Raw genomic sequence first — 22137 nt, forward strand, 5'->3', positions numbered from 1 at the left:
TGTATCTCCGGTGCCCGAAATAATGACTGGTACATAGTAGACGTTTGGTGAATATTTGTTGGATGTATGAATGAACAGGACATGACTCTTGACCTCAAGAAGCTTACATTCTAGTGAACAAGAAACAAAGACCATACAAGAAGAAGTGCTCCTATAGGGATGAACACAGTGGGAGCAAAGGTACCAAACCCAGTCTGGAGGTGGTTTAAGAAGGCTGGGGACTAAAGAATTTGGTCTTCCCAGTTTGCCAAAGGCTGTAGTAAGGCTGGGATGGTGCGAAAACAAATATTTCTATCTCCTAGCCAAATGGTTCTGCTCAAGAGACAAAATGTGTTGAACTGAAGCAATGTTTTTATTCTCAGTCAGTTTCCTACTAGGTGTAGCTATAACTTTAGTTTTTTTGTGTGTGTGGTTTTTTTTAAACATCTTTATTGAAGTATAATTGCTTCACAATGGTGTGTTAGTTTCTGCTTTATAACAAAGTGAATCAGCTACAGATATACACACGTTCCCATATCTCCTCCCTCCCGCATCTCCCTCCCTCCCACCTTCCCCATCCCACCCCCCCAGGCGGTCACAAAGCACCGTGCTGATCTCCCTGTGCTATGCGGCTGCTTCCCACTAGCTATCTATTTTACATTTGGTAATGTATATATGTCCATGACACTCTCTCATCCTGTCACATCTCACCCCTCCCCCTCCCCATATCCTCAAGTCCATTCTTTAGTAGGTCTGTGTCTTTATTCCCATCTTGCCACTAGGTTCTTCATGGCCTTTTTTTTTTTTTTTTCCTTAGATTCCATATATATGTGTTAGCATACTGTATTTGTTTTTCTCTTTCTGACTTACTTCACTCTGTATGACAGACTCTAACTCCATCCACCTCACTACAAATACCTCCATTTCATTTCTTTTTATGGCTGAGTAATATTCCATTGTATATATGGGCCACATCTTCTTTATCCATTCATCTGATGATGGACACTTAGGTTGCTTCCATGTCCTGGCTATTGTAAATAGAGCTGCAATGAACATTTTGGTACATGACTCTTTTTGAATTATGGTTTTCTCAGGGTATATGCCCAGTAGTGGGATTGCTGGGTCGTATGGTAGTTCTATTTTTAGTTTTTTAAGGAACTTCCATACTGTTCTCCATAGTGACTGTATCAATTTACATTCCCACCAACAGTGCAAGAGTGTTCCCTTTTCTCCACACCCTCTCCAGCATTTATTGTTTGTAGATTTTTTGATGATGGCCATTCTGACCGGTGTGAGATGATACCTCATTGTAGTTTTGATTTGCATTTCTCTAATGATTAATGATGTTGAGCATTCTTTCATGTGTCTGTTGGCCATCTGTATATCTTCTTTGGAGAAATGTCTATTTAGGTCTTCTGCCCATTTTTGGATTGGGTTGTTTGTTTTTTTGTTATTGAGCTGCATGAGCATAACTTTAGTTTTTCTTCATGGTTGGGTATACCTTGAACATGCCTATTTCCATTTTATTGTCTATCATTAGAGTCCAAATATAAATTTCTGTAAATAATTTCAATATAACCTTTTTTTATCACTGCTATAAGCATTGTGGTTTCTGATCAAGTATTAAAGTGAAGCAGAGAAGGAGAAGAGGAAAAGTAGCAGTATAGCCCCTTAGAACAATGAAACCAGATTGGGGCAGGGGGTCCTGTGGGTTACTGAGTTACTAGGGGGCCCTAATTTCTAAAAACTGCTCTAAATACTTAAAGAGAACTTTTCTCATCAGAGAACAAACTAGAAGTTTAAAGTAAAGCTGTCAAAGCCTTTCACCACATCATTCTACTCTAAATAAGTGAGGGAGAAAGCTGACGCTCAAGCCCAGTTGCTAGCTGCGCTTCTACTTTATTCTGTTATAAAATAATTTGTATTCTATCTTGAAAATCCCTTGGCTTAGGCCTAAAAAAGAAAAAAGATATATTCTTTTAGGAAAGGAAATTATCTCCTAAATGAAAACAAATTATGCTGTTGAACATTACATTACGGCTCCTTGTTCCCAAGTAAACACAGAAAGGATTCTCTAGCAGAAATTTTCAACTACAAGAGTACCTCTGACTCTGAACATATTGTTAGCGCTCACAGATTCCTGCAGGAGCAATGCACAGATGGCGTATTATATTGAGATTCTTGAAGGGCACTCCGTGTGTTGATGATACCAGTTTATGTACGTGAGTGACCTAGCTTAATTTGCAGATAATAGAATAGAATGCCATTTGGGCTATTAAAGTTTTCATTAGGTCAAATGCAGAGTGGTTTGTAAAGTTTTGGGTAAATATGTTTATCTCTGTTAATGGTATGGATGTTTTGCAACAAAGACTTGCTGAATGTAAATTGAGGCTGATGGTGGTCATACATTATGTATAATATTGAAGAGCTGTGCCGCAAAAGCCTGCATTTCCTGGGTAACAAAACATTTAATATGGAAACTACGTATATAATTTCCCAAGGCAACTCAAGAGGTTAAAACTGATGGATCATATACTGAAATAGAACTGTCTAAAGAATTCATCCTGTTCTTTTTTTCCAGTGGAAAGGCGAAATATTCATTTGTTTAATTCCTTAATGCTTTAGACTAGAATTATTCCCTAAACAGGGGTGGTGCTGTTTCATAAATTCATAAAATTTTTCTTACTGTGCATGTAACATTCATTCCTCTCATTCTTTCAGTTCAAGTAGCAATGTTTCTAATGAAAAAATTTCCAACTAAATGTCTAACAGAATGATTTTGTGTTTCTCTTTTCACAAACTAAGTGAATCACACAGGAAGAGCAAATAAATCATTCTCCTTTGGGGTGAAAGCATTCATATTTGATAAGTGATTTGAAAGTCAAATGAGATTTTACATAAACATCTTACATTTTTTTATGGACTTATTTTTATTGGTATTCTTTCTAGGAAAGATCATTACTAAAAGAAATATGCAGTTATCAGAAATATGTATGACAAAGTACAGTTATACATAATTTGTGTTAGAGAAACAAAAAAATCTTGCAAAGTGAACGTGAGACAGAACCTAGTGATAAAAGTTTCTAGGAGAGTAGTGTTAAAGACAAAAAAATAAAAATGTTTTGTTTTATGTGAGCATTGGACCACTACCTAGAAATACAATCCAGAAGATATAAAGAAGAAGGGGAAACAACAAATTACTCAGAGAGAAAAATATATATAACAGAAAATGCACTAGTAAGTCTCTGTTTTCAGGATGTCACCCATATCTTAATGTGGCCCCTCTGGAGGGCTGTCAAACCAGAGCTGGACTAGAAATGTGGTTATGTGATCTAAACTTTGTTTCATATTCTTACTCCACCACTGAAGTTCTTTTCTACTACATTTAAATAATCAACTGGTAATTAGTTCAGCATTTCGTATGTATGTAGAGGCCCTAGGCTCTAGTGAAATCTTATAAAACTGTTCATAACATATCACAGTGGAGAAAAAAGCAAACTGACAAACAACCTGCACCTCCCCCCGCCACCTTTGGCTTTGCACCCTTCTGGCTAGAACTATATATAAAAGCAGTGAAACTCTATTTTAGTGTGACGGCTGCTGAGAACAGGGGTGATGCACAACTACCTTAGAGAATAACCAACGCCAGATTGGACTTTACAGCATTTTGTTGGGTGGTGTAGGATTTATATTCGGGGTATAATCTTGGCACATAGCAACATATATTTATTGCACGTCTACTCTGTGCCAGGTACTGAAACTAGTCTCTATGGAGGATGCAAAAATGAATGGAACACAATTATGTCTTCAAGAGGGTTGCAATCCAACTAGGAGATATGAAACATTACAACCAGCTATAATAAAGGTACGTCTGGTGTGAAGCTTCTGTTGTCTGATATATTCATAGCCAACTTCAAAGAAAAACAGCTAAAAATTGTTACTTTAGATACACATGATGCATCCCAATGCTTTGAAGATTGGATTTGAGACCAACACCAAAATCCAGAAGCGGTCTGGGGCACAAGCTCTGCCCAAGACAGGAGTCCAAAACTGTGAGTCCCTCACCAGCCAGCTTGATTAAGTTCACCTTCCAGAAGTTAATGTGGCTGAAGTTGAAGAAGTAGAGATAAAAGGTCACTGTCATTGTGACAGCAGAAAACTAGACTAAGGAGCAAGCAATGACGTGCTACTTGAGTTAGAATGAGGACAGCTAGCTGAGCTGATCGCTAGAGCTGCTTCTAAGCCTGGAGGGTCCAGAGCACTGCTATGCCCTGGGTTCAGGCTCTCCATTGATTTGAGTGTAGAGACTGTGGTACTTTTTCTTACTTCCCTGCAGAGTTTTACAATGTATTCTTTTTTTTAAATAAATTAATTTTATTTATTTTTGGCTGCCTTGGGTCTTCGTTGCTGTGCACGGGCTTTCTCTAGTTGTGGCAAGCAGGGGCTACTCTTCGTTGCAGTGCGCAGGCTTCTCATTGCAGTGGCTTCTCTTGTTGCGGAGCACGGGCTCAGTAATTGTGGCTCGCGAGCTCTAGAATGCAGCCTCAGTAGTTGTGGCTCACGGGCTTAGTTGCTCCATGGCATGTGGGATCTTCCCCGACCAGGGATCTAACCCGTGTCCCCTGCATTGGCAGGCAGATTCTTAACCACTGCGCCACCAGGGAAGTCCCTCACAATGTATTTCTATCAATTAGGGGATAACCTGGGTGTGGCTATTCCTCGCACACTGAAAAGACCCTCCTAACACCACAAAAACACGGGAGGGTCAAAGGGTTAAATGAAATACTTAGCAGCATGATCATTCTTACCTTGTAGTTTGGGCACCAGACACCTAGAAGTCCCCACAGATATCGAATAAAAGAAGTGGATACAGTATAATGAGAGTTGAGAAGAGCGGAAATTACTCCTTGCTGAGAGAATCAGAGACAAGTTTTTATGGAGACAGTATCATCTGAACAGAGCTTTGAAGTCAGAGGGTGCCTCGTTGGGAATGAGGGAGGGACTGCTGCTCCAAACATATTCTCTAAAAATGGGACTTTTAAATGGTTTTAAACTTATTATGTTGTCATGAAAGTTTTTAAGGGCAGGATGAAAATACATTGGAGAGGACATTAGGAAAATAGCAGTTAAAGGGTTGTACCGTTTGAAGGTACAGTGGTCCCTCAGCATCTATGGGGATTGGTTCCAGGACCCCTGCAGATACCAAAATGCGAGGATGCTCAAGTCCCTTGTGTAAAAGGGCATAGGATTTGCATATAACTTACACATATCTTCCCATATACTTAAATCACCCCTCGATTACTTATAATACCTAATACAATGTAAATGCTGTGCAAATAGTTGCTGTATATGCGGCAAATTCAAGTTTTGCTTTTGAGAACTTTCCAAAAATTTTTTTTCAAATATTTTCAATCCGAGCTTAGTTGAATCTGCAGATGCAGAACCCGTGGATATGGAGGGCCTACTTTATTCACTGCCCCATAAACGCAAGGAATATTTCTCACAACTGGGTCTCTACTCCTCCCCCATTAGAACCGGTTTTCGCTAATGTTTGAGGACTAGAGAGAATTCAGACATGAAAATAAGAATTCCAGTCAGCAGACAAATTCTTAGTGGCAGGAAAAGTAGGGAAGTAAGGAAGTTTAGCTTCTAATAAAGCACCTGAAGGAGGATACTAGTGGGAAATGAGGTTGGAAAAGTAGATTCAGATTTGAACTTTATTCTGTAGGTATTTGTGCTGTAGGCAATTATGATTTCTAAACGAGGGAGGGATGTCAGCATCGTGCTTCAAGTGGATTAATCTGAAAATAGCATAGGAAGTGGATTTAAAGAGGGAAAAAAAATCATAGTGTACGGGGGCAGGGGTGGGGCAAGTTAAGAACCCAGCGCAAAAGCCCTAGTGAAAGGTAATGTGGATTATCATCAATGTAAAACTATATACTTTCCAGTGTTACTATTTACTATTTGTGTAAGTGTCTTGCATTTATAGGCATCCTCATTATTTATTTATTACAGCCCTTTATGGTAAGTCAGTACCACAGCAATACTACACATCTTTCTTTAATTTATAGAAATAAGATTGCATGCAAGATGCAAAATTCCATAACAGCTTGTTTCTTCAACAGCACATAAGGAAAAATAAAAACCACTCCACACACTGTTTACTATTTCGGGTAGAGATGTTTCTGAAACCTAACCAGTCCCAAATTCTTTTACAAAGTAATGCTTTTTTCTCAGATGCTCTGAGAATTCTTAGATTTGAAAGAAAACCAAAAGCAATCTCAAACCTTTGGATGTTGAGTTTCATATGTTAATATCTCAGTGCATAACATTACACCGTTTAGGATTTTACAGACTCACATTTCACCCTGTGAACTTACATGAATCACAGCAGCCTGCCTTTAACCATCTGAAAGCAAGCTCATGATGAATGGTTTTCAAGTGTTCTACTCAAGAAATATTTGAAAAAGACAGCCCAACAGTATATTGATAATGGAATCAAAGCTTTTCTTTTCTTTCTCCTTTTTCTTTATTTTGCAGGACTTCTGCTTTTCCTTAGACAAAGAACCAGACCGTTGATTCTCTATATTTTCTCTCCGAGACAGAAACGATTGAAGATTATCACATTCATCATATACTCCCATGGGAACTAGCTGCAACTCCTACTCAAGAAAGCACATGAGAATTCAAGTCAGCTTGAGAAGCATGTGCTAGGGATAACTCTGAACATGAATTAAATTTTTTAAAGCCAACTCAAGAATGAAATATCTTAATATTAGTTACAAATGACTTGTGATATTCTCACAACTAAATCATCTCAACACCTTGCTTAGTTGACAGCTGCAGGCCTTGATGACGCCCTCACCAGTAAGCATTACTCAGTGTGATTAAAGCACACACAAAGCATACTCCCACACCATCCGGACGTGTGCACCTTCTCAGTCTTAACTAGACATAGACTCTTATATTTTTTCATTTTTACCACTGTTTTCTGAACTTCAATTTTTTCAAACTCTATCAACAATTACATACGCTTGTATGGAATTTGCTCTTTGATTATATTTGATATATATAAGTATATATATAATTTGATATACTTATATAATTTGATATATAAGTATATCAAATTTGCTATTTGATATATATAAGTATATTTAATCACAACGAATTTTCACTTAGAAAATTCGATTGGTTATTAGTTCATTTTGATTTATTTTCATGAAACTGATTTCAGGCTAATAAGTATTCTAAACCATAAAGAGAAAACAAGAAATATTCAACATATGTTCAAAGGTAGAGTACCTTCTCTCATCTAAAATCATGAGGAGAATTTGCATACCACTTACAATTTTATCTATTAAAGAACTCATTTGGGTAGTCCTACCATTAACTTTTAAAAAATGATACAAGCTGTACAACATTCTGAAGCCAGGAGAAACAATTGAGTGGAGTGTCCATTAGTCCTCGTTTGTTGATGTAATAGCTTGTTTCAGGATGGTTTTCTGGAAATACATATTTATTATATTTTAGTGTATTTTTGTGGTTGGTCCCATTCTTACCATTCTGACACATGTCAAAGTTCATTTGTTTTTTTACTCAACAGATATTTTCTGAGTGTCTACTCTATGTTCTAGTGGTGGGAATTCAACAGTGAGTAGAACAGACAAATCCTAGCTCATGTATAGCTTAGTTTCTAGTTGGGGGAAGACAGACCATGAACAAATACGTAAGTGAAACATACTGTATGACAGATGGTGGTAAGTTCTATGGAGAAAAGAAATGCAAATAAAGAAAAGAGACAGTTCTGAAGTGGAAGTTGCATTTTTAAATTGGGTGGTCAGGGACCTCACTGCGAAAGTGGTATTTCAGCAAAGACCTGCAGGAAATGAGGGAGTGAATCATGGGGTGATCTGAGGGAAGGAGACTCCCAGCTAGCAGGAACAGCAAGTGCAAAAGCTCTGAGGTGAGCATCTGCTGATCTGCCCAGGGAACAAGAGGAAGTCAGTGTAGCGACAAAAGAGGAGGAGGACACACCATTAGGAAGGTAAGGGGGTCTCTCATGGGTCATTTCGAGGGTTCTGCTTTTGAATGAGACGGTAAGCTATTGGAGGTGTTAAACAGAGCAGTGACAAGATTTTGTTGTGACTGACAAACATCAGTGGATGGGATACAGTAAGAGTCTGCAGTCACTTAATTGATGACTTCTAGAAGGCCAAGGTACTTTATGGAGCTGGGCTAAGATTTAGTGTCTGAGGAGTTTCATAGTTTGGGTATTTTTTCCAAAAATAAGAAAGGAAGGAAAGAAGGAAGTAAGAAAAGTCAAGTATGGTTGAGACATAGAGTAGACACTTTCATTATAACGACATTATCCATACTCCTGACAAACCTGGTAAACTAAAACAACCTGGGGAACATATAGTGCATTTATAGTCACAATAAATAGATGACAAATTCTTTGTTTTTGTTTACAGCTTTCCTTCAAGCCAGGACAAGCCCTGCTACCTTGTTTGTCAGTTAAACTGTCTGCAAAATGCACAAAAATTATATTTGGGAACATTTCCTTGGTGACCTGGGAAGTTCAATTAATTAACGTCTGTAAAGGGCTTCAAGATCCTGAAGAACACAAAACTGACCTAAAAACAAGTTTTCAATTATTGCAAGAAGTACATTATTTGATGCCTCTGTTTTACCTTTGTATATTATCTTAGCGATAATTTCTCCCACATACCATTATCAGTAGATGCCGTCTCATATGGACTGTATTAGAGAGCCTGTTCTGAGACGTAAAACAATAACTTTATAAAAGCTAACCACTGCATTGGTCTTTATTAAATTTGACCCTGTTTTACCAGCAAAAATTTAAGAAAGAGTTCTTTTGAACAGTAGTTCTCAAAGTGTGGCCCAGGTACCCCTGGAGGTTCCAGGACCTTTTTAGGTGTTCTGCAAGGTCAAACCTATATTCGTAACAATACCTAGATGTTGTTTTCTTTTCTCACTTTCATTTCTCTTATGAGTGTATAGTGGAGTTTGCTAGATGCTACCTGTGATGTCTAAACAGAGAATGCACGAGCCGATATGAGAATCTAGCTTCTTCTGTTAAGCCAGACATTTAAGAGATTTGCAAACACATTAAAACAATGCTACTCTTCTCACTACTTTTAGAAACATAGTTATTTTCACTGGATATTTGACAAGGCAAATAATCTTCCACGGAGACTAGAAGAATTTAGCAAAAAAAGAAAAAAGTGACTTGCTTCTTTCAACTGAGGACATATGGATACTGAATTAAACACCTGGCCCCAAAGGGTTAATACCCCTAGACTCCAGAATGTTAAATTGATATGCACAAGTAAAGCTCTGCTGAATGCACATTACCACAAATGGAATAGAAGCAACTTACAACATATCTAATAACTGATTAAGGAGGACAGACAGGAAGTAGGAAAATCAAGCTTATAATCAATAGGTCATCCAATGAGCACCTACTTGGGGAATTAAAAGGAAGCAATCTTAAAATATACCTCTGATTTCTAATTTTCTTAAAAACAAAACAAGCATTCAATAAAGTCTTATTGCATTAGGTAGATAGAAATAAAAGCAAGAGACTTTAACTTGCAAAGACCTCACTTAGAGTGGATTATTAGTTCTTATATTTTCTTTAGAGCAACTTATCAGCAAATCTTTATTAAGTGCCAACTATGCGCTAAGCTCTCTCTGGGCATTGAGAATTCAGTGGTCTCTGGCTCATGAAATTTATATTTCAGGGGAGAAACAGACAAGCAAACAAATGACCAAGATAATTTCAGATGTAAGTGCCAAGTAAAGGAATAAAACAGGCCGCTGTGCTAAAGAGGGATTAGTTGGAGGGCAGAAGTAAGGGAACAGGGTGGGGAGTGCTGATTTGGACCGGGTGTGGGAGAATCTCTCGCTGAAGTGGCGGTGTTAAGCTGACACCTCAAAGACAGGCCGAGGCTCTCTGGCAGGAGAATGTAGGAACCAGGCCCTGGGGAGGAAATGAGCTTGATGCCTATGGGAAAGAAAGAGATGGCTAGTGTAGTTGGAGCCTAGTGAGTAGAAGGGTCGTGCGTGGTGTGACCCAAAATAGGTAGAAACTACCTCATGAAACATTTAAGGACTTTGAATATTATTCTGTGTACAATGAAAAATCGTTGGAGAGCTTGAGCTGGTCACATGATTCAATTTGCATTTTGAAAAGAATAAGTCTGGCTGCTCAACTATGGGACATGATTACAGAGGAGCAAGAGTAGCAGCCAGGGGGCTTCCCTGGTGGCTCAGTGGTTAAGAACCTGCCTGCCAATGCAGGGGACACGGGTTCGAGCCCTGGTCGGGGAAGATCCCACATGCCACGGAGCAACTAAGCCCGTGCGCCACAACTACTGAGCCTGCACTCTAGAGCCTGCGAGCCACAACTACTGAGCCCAGGTGCCGCAACTACTGAAGCCCGCACGGCCTAGGGCCCTTGCTCCGCAACAAGAGAAGTCACCGCAATGAGAAGCCTGCGCACCGCAACGAAGAGTAGCCCCCGCTCGCCGCAACTAGAGAAAGCCCGCGCGCAGCAACGAAGACCCAATGCAACCAAATATAACTAATAAATAAATAAATAAATTAAAAAAAAAAAAAAAGAGTAGCAGCCAGGAGACCCGTTAGCAGATGACTTGTCCCCCTGGATGGGGGACTTAGACTACAAGGGTCACAGTGAGGAACAGGAGAAGTGGACAGATATGGGACAGATGTGCTCTTTGTTTTAAAGAGTATATAAAACTTGTCTGGCTTGTAGGAGGAGTTTAACAAATGGTAGCTCTTACGTCACTGCCTCATTCTTAAACACAAAGCTTGAAGAGATTCACCAATTTGTTTTAGTTCACAGGACTAGTAAATTCAGCCAGTGCACCATTCCCACTCTCACTGGGTACTGTTATACCATCCACAAAACACCTTACCTGAGGTCTTTTTTCCTTCTAATCTTTTCTGTCTTTAGCTGCCATTGTAATCTTCCTCAAACATTGCTTTCATCATGTTTACCTTGCTGATAACAGCGTTATATGTATTCATGTAGTTATTGAGTAATTGCAGCGAACTAGGCTTGTATGAGTGGGTGGGGTCACACACCTGTTATGGTTCTTGCCTCTGGGATTTTATTTTATTTATTTATTTATTTATTTTTTATAGAGCTTTATTGGAGTATAATTGCTTCACAATACTGTGTTAGTTTCTGTTGTACACCAAAGCAAATCAGCCATATGCATACACATGTCCCCAGCCTCTGGGATTTTAGAATTTACTTGGGGAGACGATTAACCCATATGAAATAATAGAGACAGAGAGAGAGATAGAAAAGAGATGGCATAATTAAGAAAGCTTTCAAAAAGGAGGAAGGACTTGTTCTAGATCTTGAAAGAGAGAGAATTTTAGCAAAGAGAAGGGCAAAAAGGTACCTGGTGAAAAAAAGGAGCAAAGACACGATATCCTAGCTTTGTGGCACAGAGTGGAGATTTGCCTGAGGAGTGGAAGGCATCTGCTTTGGGACAAGGTGGGGGACGAAATCTCAGGACAGGATGGTGCTTGACCACGTGTGCTATATAAAGCTGGGAGCCAAACATTTGGACTTGATGCAGTTATTAAAGATGTATCAGCAAGATTCAGTCTTAGTGAAGGCTTAGCTGGGGCCAGTGATCATTTCCCTCTCTAATTTTCTAAGGTAATTATCAGTCTTTAGATATTCGTTAGGAACTTAGCTTGTAACTCTTTGCACTTCTAAAATATGTCATCTGTATGAGCGCAGCCTCTATGCTGTAGGTGCAGAGTAAATGTCTGATGATGATGAAAGACACGTGTAAGGAAGATTCACCTGGCAACAGCACAGCACCTGAACTGAAAAGAAGAAAGCCAGGAGGTAGGGAAGTCCTAAGGAAGCCGTTCTAGAAACACAGGTGTGAAGGAAGGAATGTAGAAGAGGCAGATATGAGAAAACACTAGGAAGTATCACTACAAGGAACTTGCATGCAGAATGGGTTAAACATTAAGTTTTCAAATCTAAATGTTCTGAAGGATCATGAGAGTGATCAAGTGAGATGGAAAAAATTGGGAGAGGGAATTCATTTGGGGAATAAGATGGGGAATTTGGGTTTGGACAGGCATCTGAGATGATGCCTGGATATTCATTTAGAAATGATATGGGAAATTAGCTAGAGAAGATGAAGTAACTGTGTAGAGACAGGGCTGAAGTTTTGTTATAATTTCATTCACTACAAGAAATAGAGGCCCTACTATGTGCTAGAGGATATAGAGTAAAATGGGGCAGGCACTTTGAGAAATTAACAACCTAGTGGAGAAAACAGATATGCCAAAGAAGAACACAAAAGTCTAATGAAATAAGTGTCCAGAGGAGACTATGTGCTGGGTAAGTGAATTCAATAGCACCTATTCAGCGGTACGAATTTCCCACCTGAGAAAACTGACGGAGGGTCCATGAGAGCATCCATAGGTGGTTCCTCCTGTTTAACTTTCCCTGCTCTGTGTCCTGCTGCTTGGCCACCATTGTCTGGATCCAGGATTGGCACCCAAACAAAGGCAATAGTCTCTAAGCAGACATAAAGAAGGCCAGCCACCAATCAGGTGGCCCCATCAGGAAAACTGTGTCCCATAAAGGCCCTCCCTATTGAATAATGAATGACATGCATTCAGATCCTCTCTCTTGGGATGTTTTAAACACAGCTCACAGGGAGTGGTCACTAGAAGCAGAGACAGTAATAGAAGCTGAGACTACGAGAAAGAAGCAGGGGGGCGCTGATTCAGGAGAATGGCAAAATTACTAGAGTATGGGCAATGGATGCTTGTTAATGAGGGCCTGACCAAGGCACCAGAGCCTGTTGCTGGATCACAGGAACTGCAGTTGATTCCTGGAATGGACAGGGGTTCTGGCTGATGATATGATACGGTTTTCTAAAGTTTCCTAATTTCCTTTAAATAAACCCTCAGCATTTGCAGTGTTCTGAGCATGTCCTGGCATTTTATATCTCATAAGATCCCAGTTAACACAAGGGTATTCCTGTTGTTTTGGCTTTGATTATATCACAGGGTATCCCGTGAAGAAAAGGGTAGTATGATCTTCATTAAGCAAGATCAAAAGGATGTGTGTGTGTGCATGTGTGTACGTGGCTGCTTCCCAGAAGAGTATAACAGTAGAGGGTAGAAACTTCAGTTACATCTTAGAGCAAGTCTGGAAGCCCCAAGTTTATATTTTTTGTTATTCCCTCTCTCTTTTCCCATTGTGATCACCGTGCGGGCCTGTGCACTTGTCCTTGGGGAGGGCAAAGAAAGGGAGAGCCAGAGAGGCTATTCAGTGTAGCCACCGGGCTTGAGGAATAGAAATCCCCAAAGCTAGCAGAAAGTGCAGCTGCCAAGGAGAGAGGCATTTGAGTAACTAGATAAGAGTTTCTCAATGTCCAGACTGCCAACCACCAGTTTAGGATCACCTGATTGGTTAAAAATGAAGATTTCCGGTTCACCTTAGACCAACTGAATGGAATATCTGGATCAGGGGCCTAGGAACTTGCATTTTTTGTAAGTATGCCTGGTGATTCATGAAGTGCTTTCCCTTGAGACCCACTGCTCTAAGCCCTGGGTCAAGGAAAGAGTGCTGGGGAGAAGGATGCTTGCTCCGAGAGAGTACTCAGGACCAAATGGTGGAAAGGCTTGTCATGCATGTGTATCCATTACTATAGGTGAGAGAAGGAAGAAGAGAGAAAGTGTGTGAGGTGAGGCAGGGGTGTAGAGTGCACAGAACAGAGAGTGGGTTACAGGTCTGTTTTGGCAATCCTGAGCCCAGATGATAACTGAGACACGTGGATGGATTAGGTTTCTGCTAATGCCAGAATTTTCACACTCAGCATAAAAGTGCTAGAGAAAGCTTTTCCCTCTTCTATATTACAGTCCTTTTAAGATTTATGGAGCACCAACTACAGGGAGAACATTGTATTAGCAGCTGTCAGAGAAAACAAGAGCTTATCATGTACTTGAAGTTGGACAAAATAAATCTGTGATTTACATTGAAGAGTGACTACAAAGCAATGTACAAATAAGTGCAAATTCATTCACTTAACAAAAACTGTGTCCATTATGTGCAGACTTTTCTAGACTCCCTAGGGTGTGGTTTATCAGAAAGTGATGTGGGTGAGTTTAAAGGCAGATTTTGTAAGAAGGTGAACACAGAGATTACAGAGACTTTAAGGCATTGTGTCTAAGGAAGGATTTAGATTCACACAGTTCCGAAGCAGGGTACATAACTTCACTCATTCGACATTCCATACATTTACTGAGTGCCTATTGTGTTTGTAGCAGTAAGTAAAACAGACAAAAATCCCTGCCCTTATGGAGCTTATATTCTGACAGGAGAGAGACAAGAAAACAAAATAAGTAAGTTATATGGTATATTAGAAGGTGATAAGTGCTCTGGAGAAAAATAAAACAGGAAGAGAGAGAGGATTTGGGAGGAGGGAGAGATGCAATATCAGATGATCTTTTGGGAAACTCATTAGAAGATATTTGAACAAAGATTTATAAGTAAGTGTCAAAGGAAGCTTTGTGGATATACAGTGTGTTCCAGATAAAGAAGCAGCACGTGCAAATTCCCTGCAGAAGCCTGCCTGCATTTTCAAGGAACAGCCAGGAACCAGCATGTAAGTCTGGAAGTGAGGAAGGTGGACTATTGGGTAAGAGCTCAGAGAGGAAAGGAGGCAGGGGTGTCAAATAATTTAAGCCCATGGAGAACCTGGAGAAGATGCATGCTTTTATATTCAGCAGGATGGGAGCCCCTCTGAGTGGAGAGCAGAGGAGCGAATGCGATCTGACATGAAGGATACTTCCTTTCAGCTGTGTGAACTTGGGCCCCATTTTTTTTTTTTAATTAATTAATTAATTTATTTTTGGCTGTGTTGGGTCTTCGTTTCTGTGCGAGGGCTTTCTCTAGTTGCTGCAAGTGGGGGCCACTCTTCATCGTGGTGCGCGGGCCTCTCACTATCGTGACCTCTCTTGTTGCGGAGCACAGGCTCCAGACGCGCAGGGCTCAGTAGTTGTGGCTCACGGGCCCAGTTGCTCCGCGGCATGTGGGGTCCTCCCAGACCAGGGCTCGAACCCGTGTCCCCTGCATTGGCAGGCAGATTCTCAACCACTGCGCCACCGGGGAAGCCCTGGGCCCCATTTCTAACCTCTCTAAATTTGTTTCCTCCTGTGTAAACTAGGGAAAAGCATCGGACTTCATGAGGTTGTTATGATAATTAAATAAGATGATATGTGCAAAACGTTTAGCATCTACCTGAACTAGAGCAGGTATATTCTTTTCCCTTCCCTCTTTTCCACCTCCTCTCTTCTGCCTCTTCCACCTGGTACCAAGGGCCAGGAGGGGGAGGCAGGAACCAGCCTTGCAGAGTACAGCCCACGTAAGAGGTAGGAAGAAAAGGGGGCAGTTGGTGTCAGGCCTAGGTTAACAGACTTACTAGTTGGGATTTAACGTAACTGTGTTATTCTTCCTGTTCTATGAGGCAGAGTAGAGGGCCAGAACTGCAAGTAGAGACTCAGATGGGTGGTCCTATTAGGTATAGGCGCTGGTCTGCCAGGCCTCAATTCTTAAAAGAAAACTCCCCCAAACCTTTCTAGGTAGTTTATCAACGCAGGCTCTGGGCATGCTAGCAGTTTTAATGGTTCCATTGTTTAATGTGTTAACTCCCTGAACGTTAAGTGATTAATCTGTCTTCTAATTAATGTTTGAATGATTCTCCTCAGGTCTAGACTATTAAGGGCACTTCTATTTAAAAATAGTCTGTCGCCTGCTTGTGCCGTCAGGGGCAATAGGTACATTTGAGGTCGCCGTTTTGAGTGACCCTTGATGGCTTCGAAATATCCATAAAAACAACAACGAAAAACAACAGACCCACTCCCCCTTAATTAGTGATGAAAGGCTTTGTCGCGTTTGTCTGGGCCTGGGGCTAGGTTCCCAGCCCCAGAGTGTGGAGAATGGTATTCACCAAGGCGTGCTCAGAAAGCCCCGGGCCGGGGAACTGGCGGCCAGGTCTCTCCGTAAGTCACCCAAGTCGCCTCCCACTTTGGGTGACTGCATGTTTATTTACTTGCAGTAAATGATAGTAAATGAATGTGCCCAAGTGTAGGCCGACCCCAGGGGTGGCGGGATCTTCGCAGCTCCACCGTGTGGACCCGAGAGGGGCGCGGTGGGGTGCCTGTGGCGTCTCCCGGGTGCCCGGAGCGGAGCGAGCGCCGGCCCGGGTCCGAGCCTGCGACTGCGAGCTGGGCGCTGCAGCTGAAGCCTGGGGGCGGGTCCCGCGTGGGTCCGCCGGTGCCCCCTCCCGCCCACCCGCGCGCGCCGAGGCACCGCCCAGAACCGCCCCGCCTTCGCCGGCCGCGCGCCCCCAACCCTCCACCGCCCCGGCCGCCCGCCCGCTTCCTCCGCCGGCCCGGCCCGCGCCCCTCCTCCGCCGGCCTGGCCCGCCCCCTCCACGGCCGGGCCCGGCCCCCTCCCTCGCCCCGGCAGCGCTCGCAGGCTCGCTCTTCCCTCTTCCCACACCGCCCTCAACCGCTCCCTCCCCGCACTCTCGTCTGGAGAGGAATCGAGCGCCGAGCGCATCGATAGCTCTGCCCTCTGCGGCCGCCCGGCCCCGAACTCATCGGTGCTCTCGGAGCTCGATTTCCCTAGGCGGCGGCCGCGGCGGCGGAGGCACAGCGGCGGCGGTGGCGGCGGCGGCGGCGGCGGCGGCGGCGGCGGCGGCTCGGCCAGTACTCCCGGCCCCCGCCATTTCGGACGGGGAGAGATCGCGGCGCAGGCACTGAAGGCGGCGGCGGGGGCCAGAGGCTCGGCGGCTCCCAGGTGCGGGAGAGAGGTACGGAGCGGACCACCCCTCCTGGCTCCTACCGGGGTCCCGACCCTCCTCTCCGGCGCCGGGCGGGGCCGGCGGCGAGTGAATGAATTGGGGGTCCCCGGAGGGGCGGGGAGGGGGCGCGGGCGCGGGGCCCGGGCGGGCGGACGGGGTGGGGGGTGTCTGCCGGGGGAGGCGCGGGGACGCGGCGACGCGGGGAATGAGGAATGGGCGGTGCGGGGCTGAGGAGGGTGAGGCTGGAGGCGGCCGCCGCTGGTGCTGCTTCCTGGACGGGGAACCCCTTCCTTCCTCCTCCCCGAGAGCCGCGGCTGGAGGCGGCCGGGGTGAAACTCGCGGGCCGGGCGGGCCGCCCCTCGGGGCGGTCGGGTGCGGTGGAGGTTACTCCCGCTGCGCTCCAGCCTCCCCTCCCCCTCGCCGTCCTTCCCTCTCCCTCTCTCTCCCTTCGCTCCCGCACCTCTTCCTCCCTTCCCAGCACTCGGCTGCCTCGGTTACTGCCTTCTCTGCTGTATCTCGCATCTCTAGGACGAGGGTATAAACTTCTCCCTCGAGCGCAGACTGGACGGCTTGTGGTCCTTTTTTCAGTGTGTAGGGGGATATATGAGTAAGAGGGGAGGTCGCGTTTTGGAAGCGCGGAGGAAAGTGCTTAGAGACCACTGTTTGAGGTTATTGTGTTTGGAAAAAAATGCATCTGCAGCCGAGTTCCTGACTGCTCCCCTCCCCCATGTATGGGCTGTGACATTGCTGTGGCCACAAAGGAGGAGGTGGAGGTAGAGATGGTGGTGGAAGAACAGGTGGCCAACACCCTACAACATAAAGCCTGTACTTAGTGAAAAAGAAAAAGTTAATCCCAGAAGGTCTGTTTTGCTTTGTCAAGTTAAAACACACGCAGCAAACCCGCAGAGCAGAAGCAGGGCTTTTTCCTTGCTAGTTGAGTGTAGACAGCAATAGCTAAAATTGTATTTGAAGTTTAATTTGCCTGTTGTTGTCCTTTCCCCCATCTCTTCTGTATTACCCTCATGTGTACAAATTGGACCCCCATCCCAGGAGTTATTACAGTACTCCTAAACGGCTGTCACACAATTTTTTTTTTTTTTAACTGACCTACCAGAGGAGTTAATTGTAGCAATCTGCCAGCCGACTGCCTGAAATACTCTTAGGCATGTGCATGCTGTAGTTGAAGTCCTCAACTAGCCTTCCTAAATCTTGATATCCACCAAAATAAGGGGTTAAGAACAGAAAGGTATTTTCTAATTTTTTTACACAATATACATGTTACATTTGTAATGGAAAAAAATCATTCAAAAAGAAATCACAAAGGGAAAAAAGTCTGTTCATAATCATCTCAGAATCAACCTTATGAGTGATGTCATTCTTAGGTGACTAAGGTCCAAAATGCTGACTCGGGCATGTAGTAGACTAGAGATGACAAATATGGTTGATAACAATACTGTTTACTTTAGACTGTATCCATCCACAGGCATTCTTGGTTTTAAGAGATAGTAGACGAAATAATAATTCATTTTGTTTTATGACAAAGTGAAAATTCTTTTCCTGAACAGACTGTTCAGTTCTGTTCCCAGTTCCACCGCTTGCTGGCTTTTGTAGCTTTGGGTGAGGGGGCTCCTTCTGGCCTATGATCTTCTTTGGGAACCCAGTTCTCTCTAGTGGGTTTAAATATTACTTGATTTTTGAAATCTAAGTCAAAGATTTTTTTCAGAAATAACCGCTGCATAAAGAAGTAGACCAGAAGGTGTGTGTCTTTCAGAATTCACACATGTATGTACAACTAAGCTCTAATCCAGTATTTGTCCACAGTCTCTCTTAGGCTAGCAAACTTATTGGTCATAAGGACCTGGACCCCTTTACACTCTTAAAAATTATTGAAGATCCCAATTTGGAGTGTGTCAATATTTAGCACAATAGAAATTAAAATTGAGAATTAAAAAAATATTAATTCGTTAAAAAAAGAAATAATAAGCCCATTACTTGGTAACAGAAGTAGAATTTTTAATGAAAAGTAACTTTTCCAAAACAAACACAAAAATTGTGAGAAGAGTGGCATTGTTTCGCACGTCTCTAATTATATGGTTTAGTAAGAGACGGCTGGATCCTCACATCTGCTTCTGTATTCAGTCTATTATCACACATCTGGAAAATTCTACTGTACACTTGTGAGCGAATGAGAGTGGAAAGGGTAAATCACATCATAGCATTATCGTGAAACCAGTTTTTGACCTCTTAGGCCCTCTCCAAAAGTCTTAGGAACCCTGATGGGTTCCTGGAACACATTTTGAGAACTACTGTTCTAGGCTATCCAAATTTTATTGGAGGGGTGGGCTGGGCAGGGAACTAGAGGATACATTTTGGTGAGATTATCCTCACCTATCCCATTTGCTGCGGTCAACATTAGGAATGAAAAGGGGGAGCAAACAGGATGTGATACATGTTTGTGGTGGCCCTAGACAAGGCTAGGTGGCACAGAGCAGGCCAGGGAGAAGCTGTGAGACGACAGTTGTCTGGCCTGTCTGCTCTCTGTGAGTAGGTTCAGGAATAGCGTGAAGAGGTAGTTAGTACGTTATCACTTGGAAAAACATATTACTTTTTGGGGGGCAGGGTGGTGGGGTGCCTATTGGGATAATTCTTGGTCTTCGGTAAATAGGATGCTGCATGTATATAGTGTTTATATACAATATCTGTACATTCATTAATTTTGAGCTACTTACCCTGTAATAAATTATTGTTCATTGACTGCCATTCTTTCTGCAGTTCACTACTTATTTGTAGTAATATCATGTAGTTATTGAGGGAAAGGAGATTAAAGTAAATAAATTCATTTTCATTTCAAAAAGTTTGAAACAGCTGACTAAAAAAATATTTTCTGGCTTGGCGCCGTTAACCTTACAAGTTGTCAATATTTATTGCTACTGTTGGGAGATGATGTATGAGAAACAGAGAATAAAAGTCATGTGGATTACTGAGAAATACTCATATCTTTTAAAAATTCTCTCATTAAAAGCGTGCTTGTCTTTAAATATTATATAATTATATTTTTCTTGTGCAAAGTGCTATTTTTCAGCACTGATATAGCATTATAGATTGTGATTGATGATCAGATCATCTGTACTGAATAGTTAGTTAAAAATTCTCGAAGTTCTCTTAGTTTTTACACCGTTTTTTTCCCCAGCAGATAATGTACAGATTAAAATGTCACCAAGTATCGTCCTTGTCTGCTTTGGCATCTCAGTTTTTATTTTCCCAGTGTACTGTCCAGCTTTATTTGACAGTCCTCCCCCCACTCCCATCTGATTCTTGCTAACTGTCCAGGAGAACTACTATGATGACGCTTTTAAAAAGTTTTCTGTAGCTGTTGGCCCCAACAGAGGCACTCAGCGTGTCCACTTGTAACTCTTAGGGGCCCGAGTCGATGAGGAATACTGTGGCGATAGCTGTCAGCAAGTTTTGTGTGAGTGTGTCCTCAGGGTGTAGAGCAGCGTGCTTGACACTTGTACTGAGTGAAGTCGTGGCCTGCTCCTTCGAGAGCCATTACCTGCTGCCGAAGAGCAGATGGGCTCTTGAGATAGAGTGACCTGAATCCAAGGTAAAAGAACTATGTACTCCGAATGAGTTTTTCTCAAATGCTGACGGAGGAGTTTGTCAACGCCGTACAATTCATTACAATACACATCTGTAGTCACCTGGAGTTTTTGTCATTGAATTTTGTGAGGTATTTTGAAATAGTGTTCCGTATAAAGGTGAACTTGTGTTAAGAGGTATTGCTAGAGTGTTTGGGTTATATTAACCTCACGTGTGGCACATGTTCTAATTGAGTCACATTTCCATTTTTGTCATAAGGCCTGCTGAAAATGACTGAATATAAACTTGTGGTAGTTGGAGCTGGTGGCGTAGGCAAGAGTGCCTTGACGATACAGCTAATTCAGAATCACTTTGTGGATGAATATGATCCTACGATAGAGGTAAATCTTGTTTTCATATGCATATTGATTTGTGCAGGCCCGTCCTTTGGGTACAAAAAAAGGTTTCTCTGATCATTTTCTGTGACTACTCATTACAAGGTAGTTATACTGATAATACTTTTATTAAGTTATCTAAAATGTACTTGGATTTCAAGGCATTACTCTGATATTATAAGTAACCATAGATATGAGACACCAGCCTGTTTTCTCTCAGGGCAATAATACTATCTGTGATGTTCACTCTGTGTTAGTGTATGTGCATTTTGATTGGAAGTGTATTTCAGAGTTTTCTCACAGGGTGAAAATGTGAATTTACATCTCATCTGTAAGATGAGACATATCTACAAGTCTTTTTTTTTTTTTTTTTAATGTGGCTATTATTTTTATGGGGTTTTGGTATTTTTTTTGCTATTTTGATGTCACATGTAGAGTTGATTTATACTGGTGAAGTGTAATCGTTTGATGATTGAATTAAAAACACTGAATTAGTAGTATTTTCATATTTTCTCTTCACATTGAAGTAGTGGAGAACCTACAACTACCTGATGCATTTTAGAAAGCTCATTCTTTACGTTTATATGTATATCAGGTGATATATAAGAATACCATCACCAATCCTTACCTTTGCTTTACAGCCCTTTTTCAATTTATTCAAGGCAATGTTAGAATTGTTTTTTTATTACAAATTAATTAATGAATAATTTTCAGACTTTTTCAGTTTCATAAAAATGTACCAAAGGAATGGCCGGCCAACAGCAAAATGATAGAATAAAGGCCTAGCAGAGACCTTGAGAGGTCACGTAGTATGTTTCCCACTGCCTTCTGGCAGCGCTATACTCAGATGATCTCAAGCAGATAAGGATTTATTTAATCCCAAAGACCTGCAGGAGGGAATGGCACACAACTGTCCTTGTTAACTAACTTCCAGAATGTAATTATTAACTATTTCATGCATAATCTGAATCTTCCTGTTAAGTTTCACATAATATCAGCTCATCTTTGGAATAGATTTATGTTATTAGATTATTTCTTAGACTTCTTTACCCCAGGGTAAGCAATCCTAATCCCTTAGCTTTTATTCTAGATCTGGTATACCAGTTTATTTAATCAGCTCTGAAAAATTTCCCATAACTTTCTCTGAGTCCCAAGCTGTAGGGTCTAGAATCGGTCAAAAATGCCCTGTTAAGGTGCTGTGTAATGTCTTAAAAAAAACACCTTGACTGCACTTAGGTAGGTTTTGAGGGCATTGTTGGCCTTGGGAAGATGTTTATGCAGTG

General features: G+C 42.1%; 1 protein-coding gene across 3 annotated transcripts in view; it reads left to right on the top strand.

Moving 5' to 3' along the window:
- The first annotated feature begins 16603 nt into the window (after positions 1-16603).
- The window catches only part of KRAS (KRAS proto-oncogene, GTPase), a 38547-nt gene continuing 33013 nt past the window's right edge, over positions 16604-22137 (top strand). The window contains exons 1-2 of one of the 3 annotated variants that reach the window (XM_057556633.1): positions 16745-16876; positions 20739-20860. In XM_057556633.1, the coding sequence (XP_057412616.1) occupies positions 20750-20860 (111 nt within the window). In that variant the 5' untranslated portion in view covers positions 16745-16876; positions 20739-20749. Of the gene's footprint in view, positions 16890-20738; positions 20861-22137 lie in introns of all 3 variants that reach the window. The other 2 variants (XM_057556632.1, XM_057556634.1) reach the window with 2 other exon arrangements.

This window comes from Balaenoptera acutorostrata, chromosome 11, assembly GCF_949987535.1.
Source record: "Balaenoptera acutorostrata chromosome 11, mBalAcu1.1, whole genome shotgun sequence".
In the NCBI taxonomy this organism is placed as follows: domain Eukaryota; kingdom Metazoa; phylum Chordata; class Mammalia; order Artiodactyla; family Balaenopteridae; genus Balaenoptera; species Balaenoptera acutorostrata.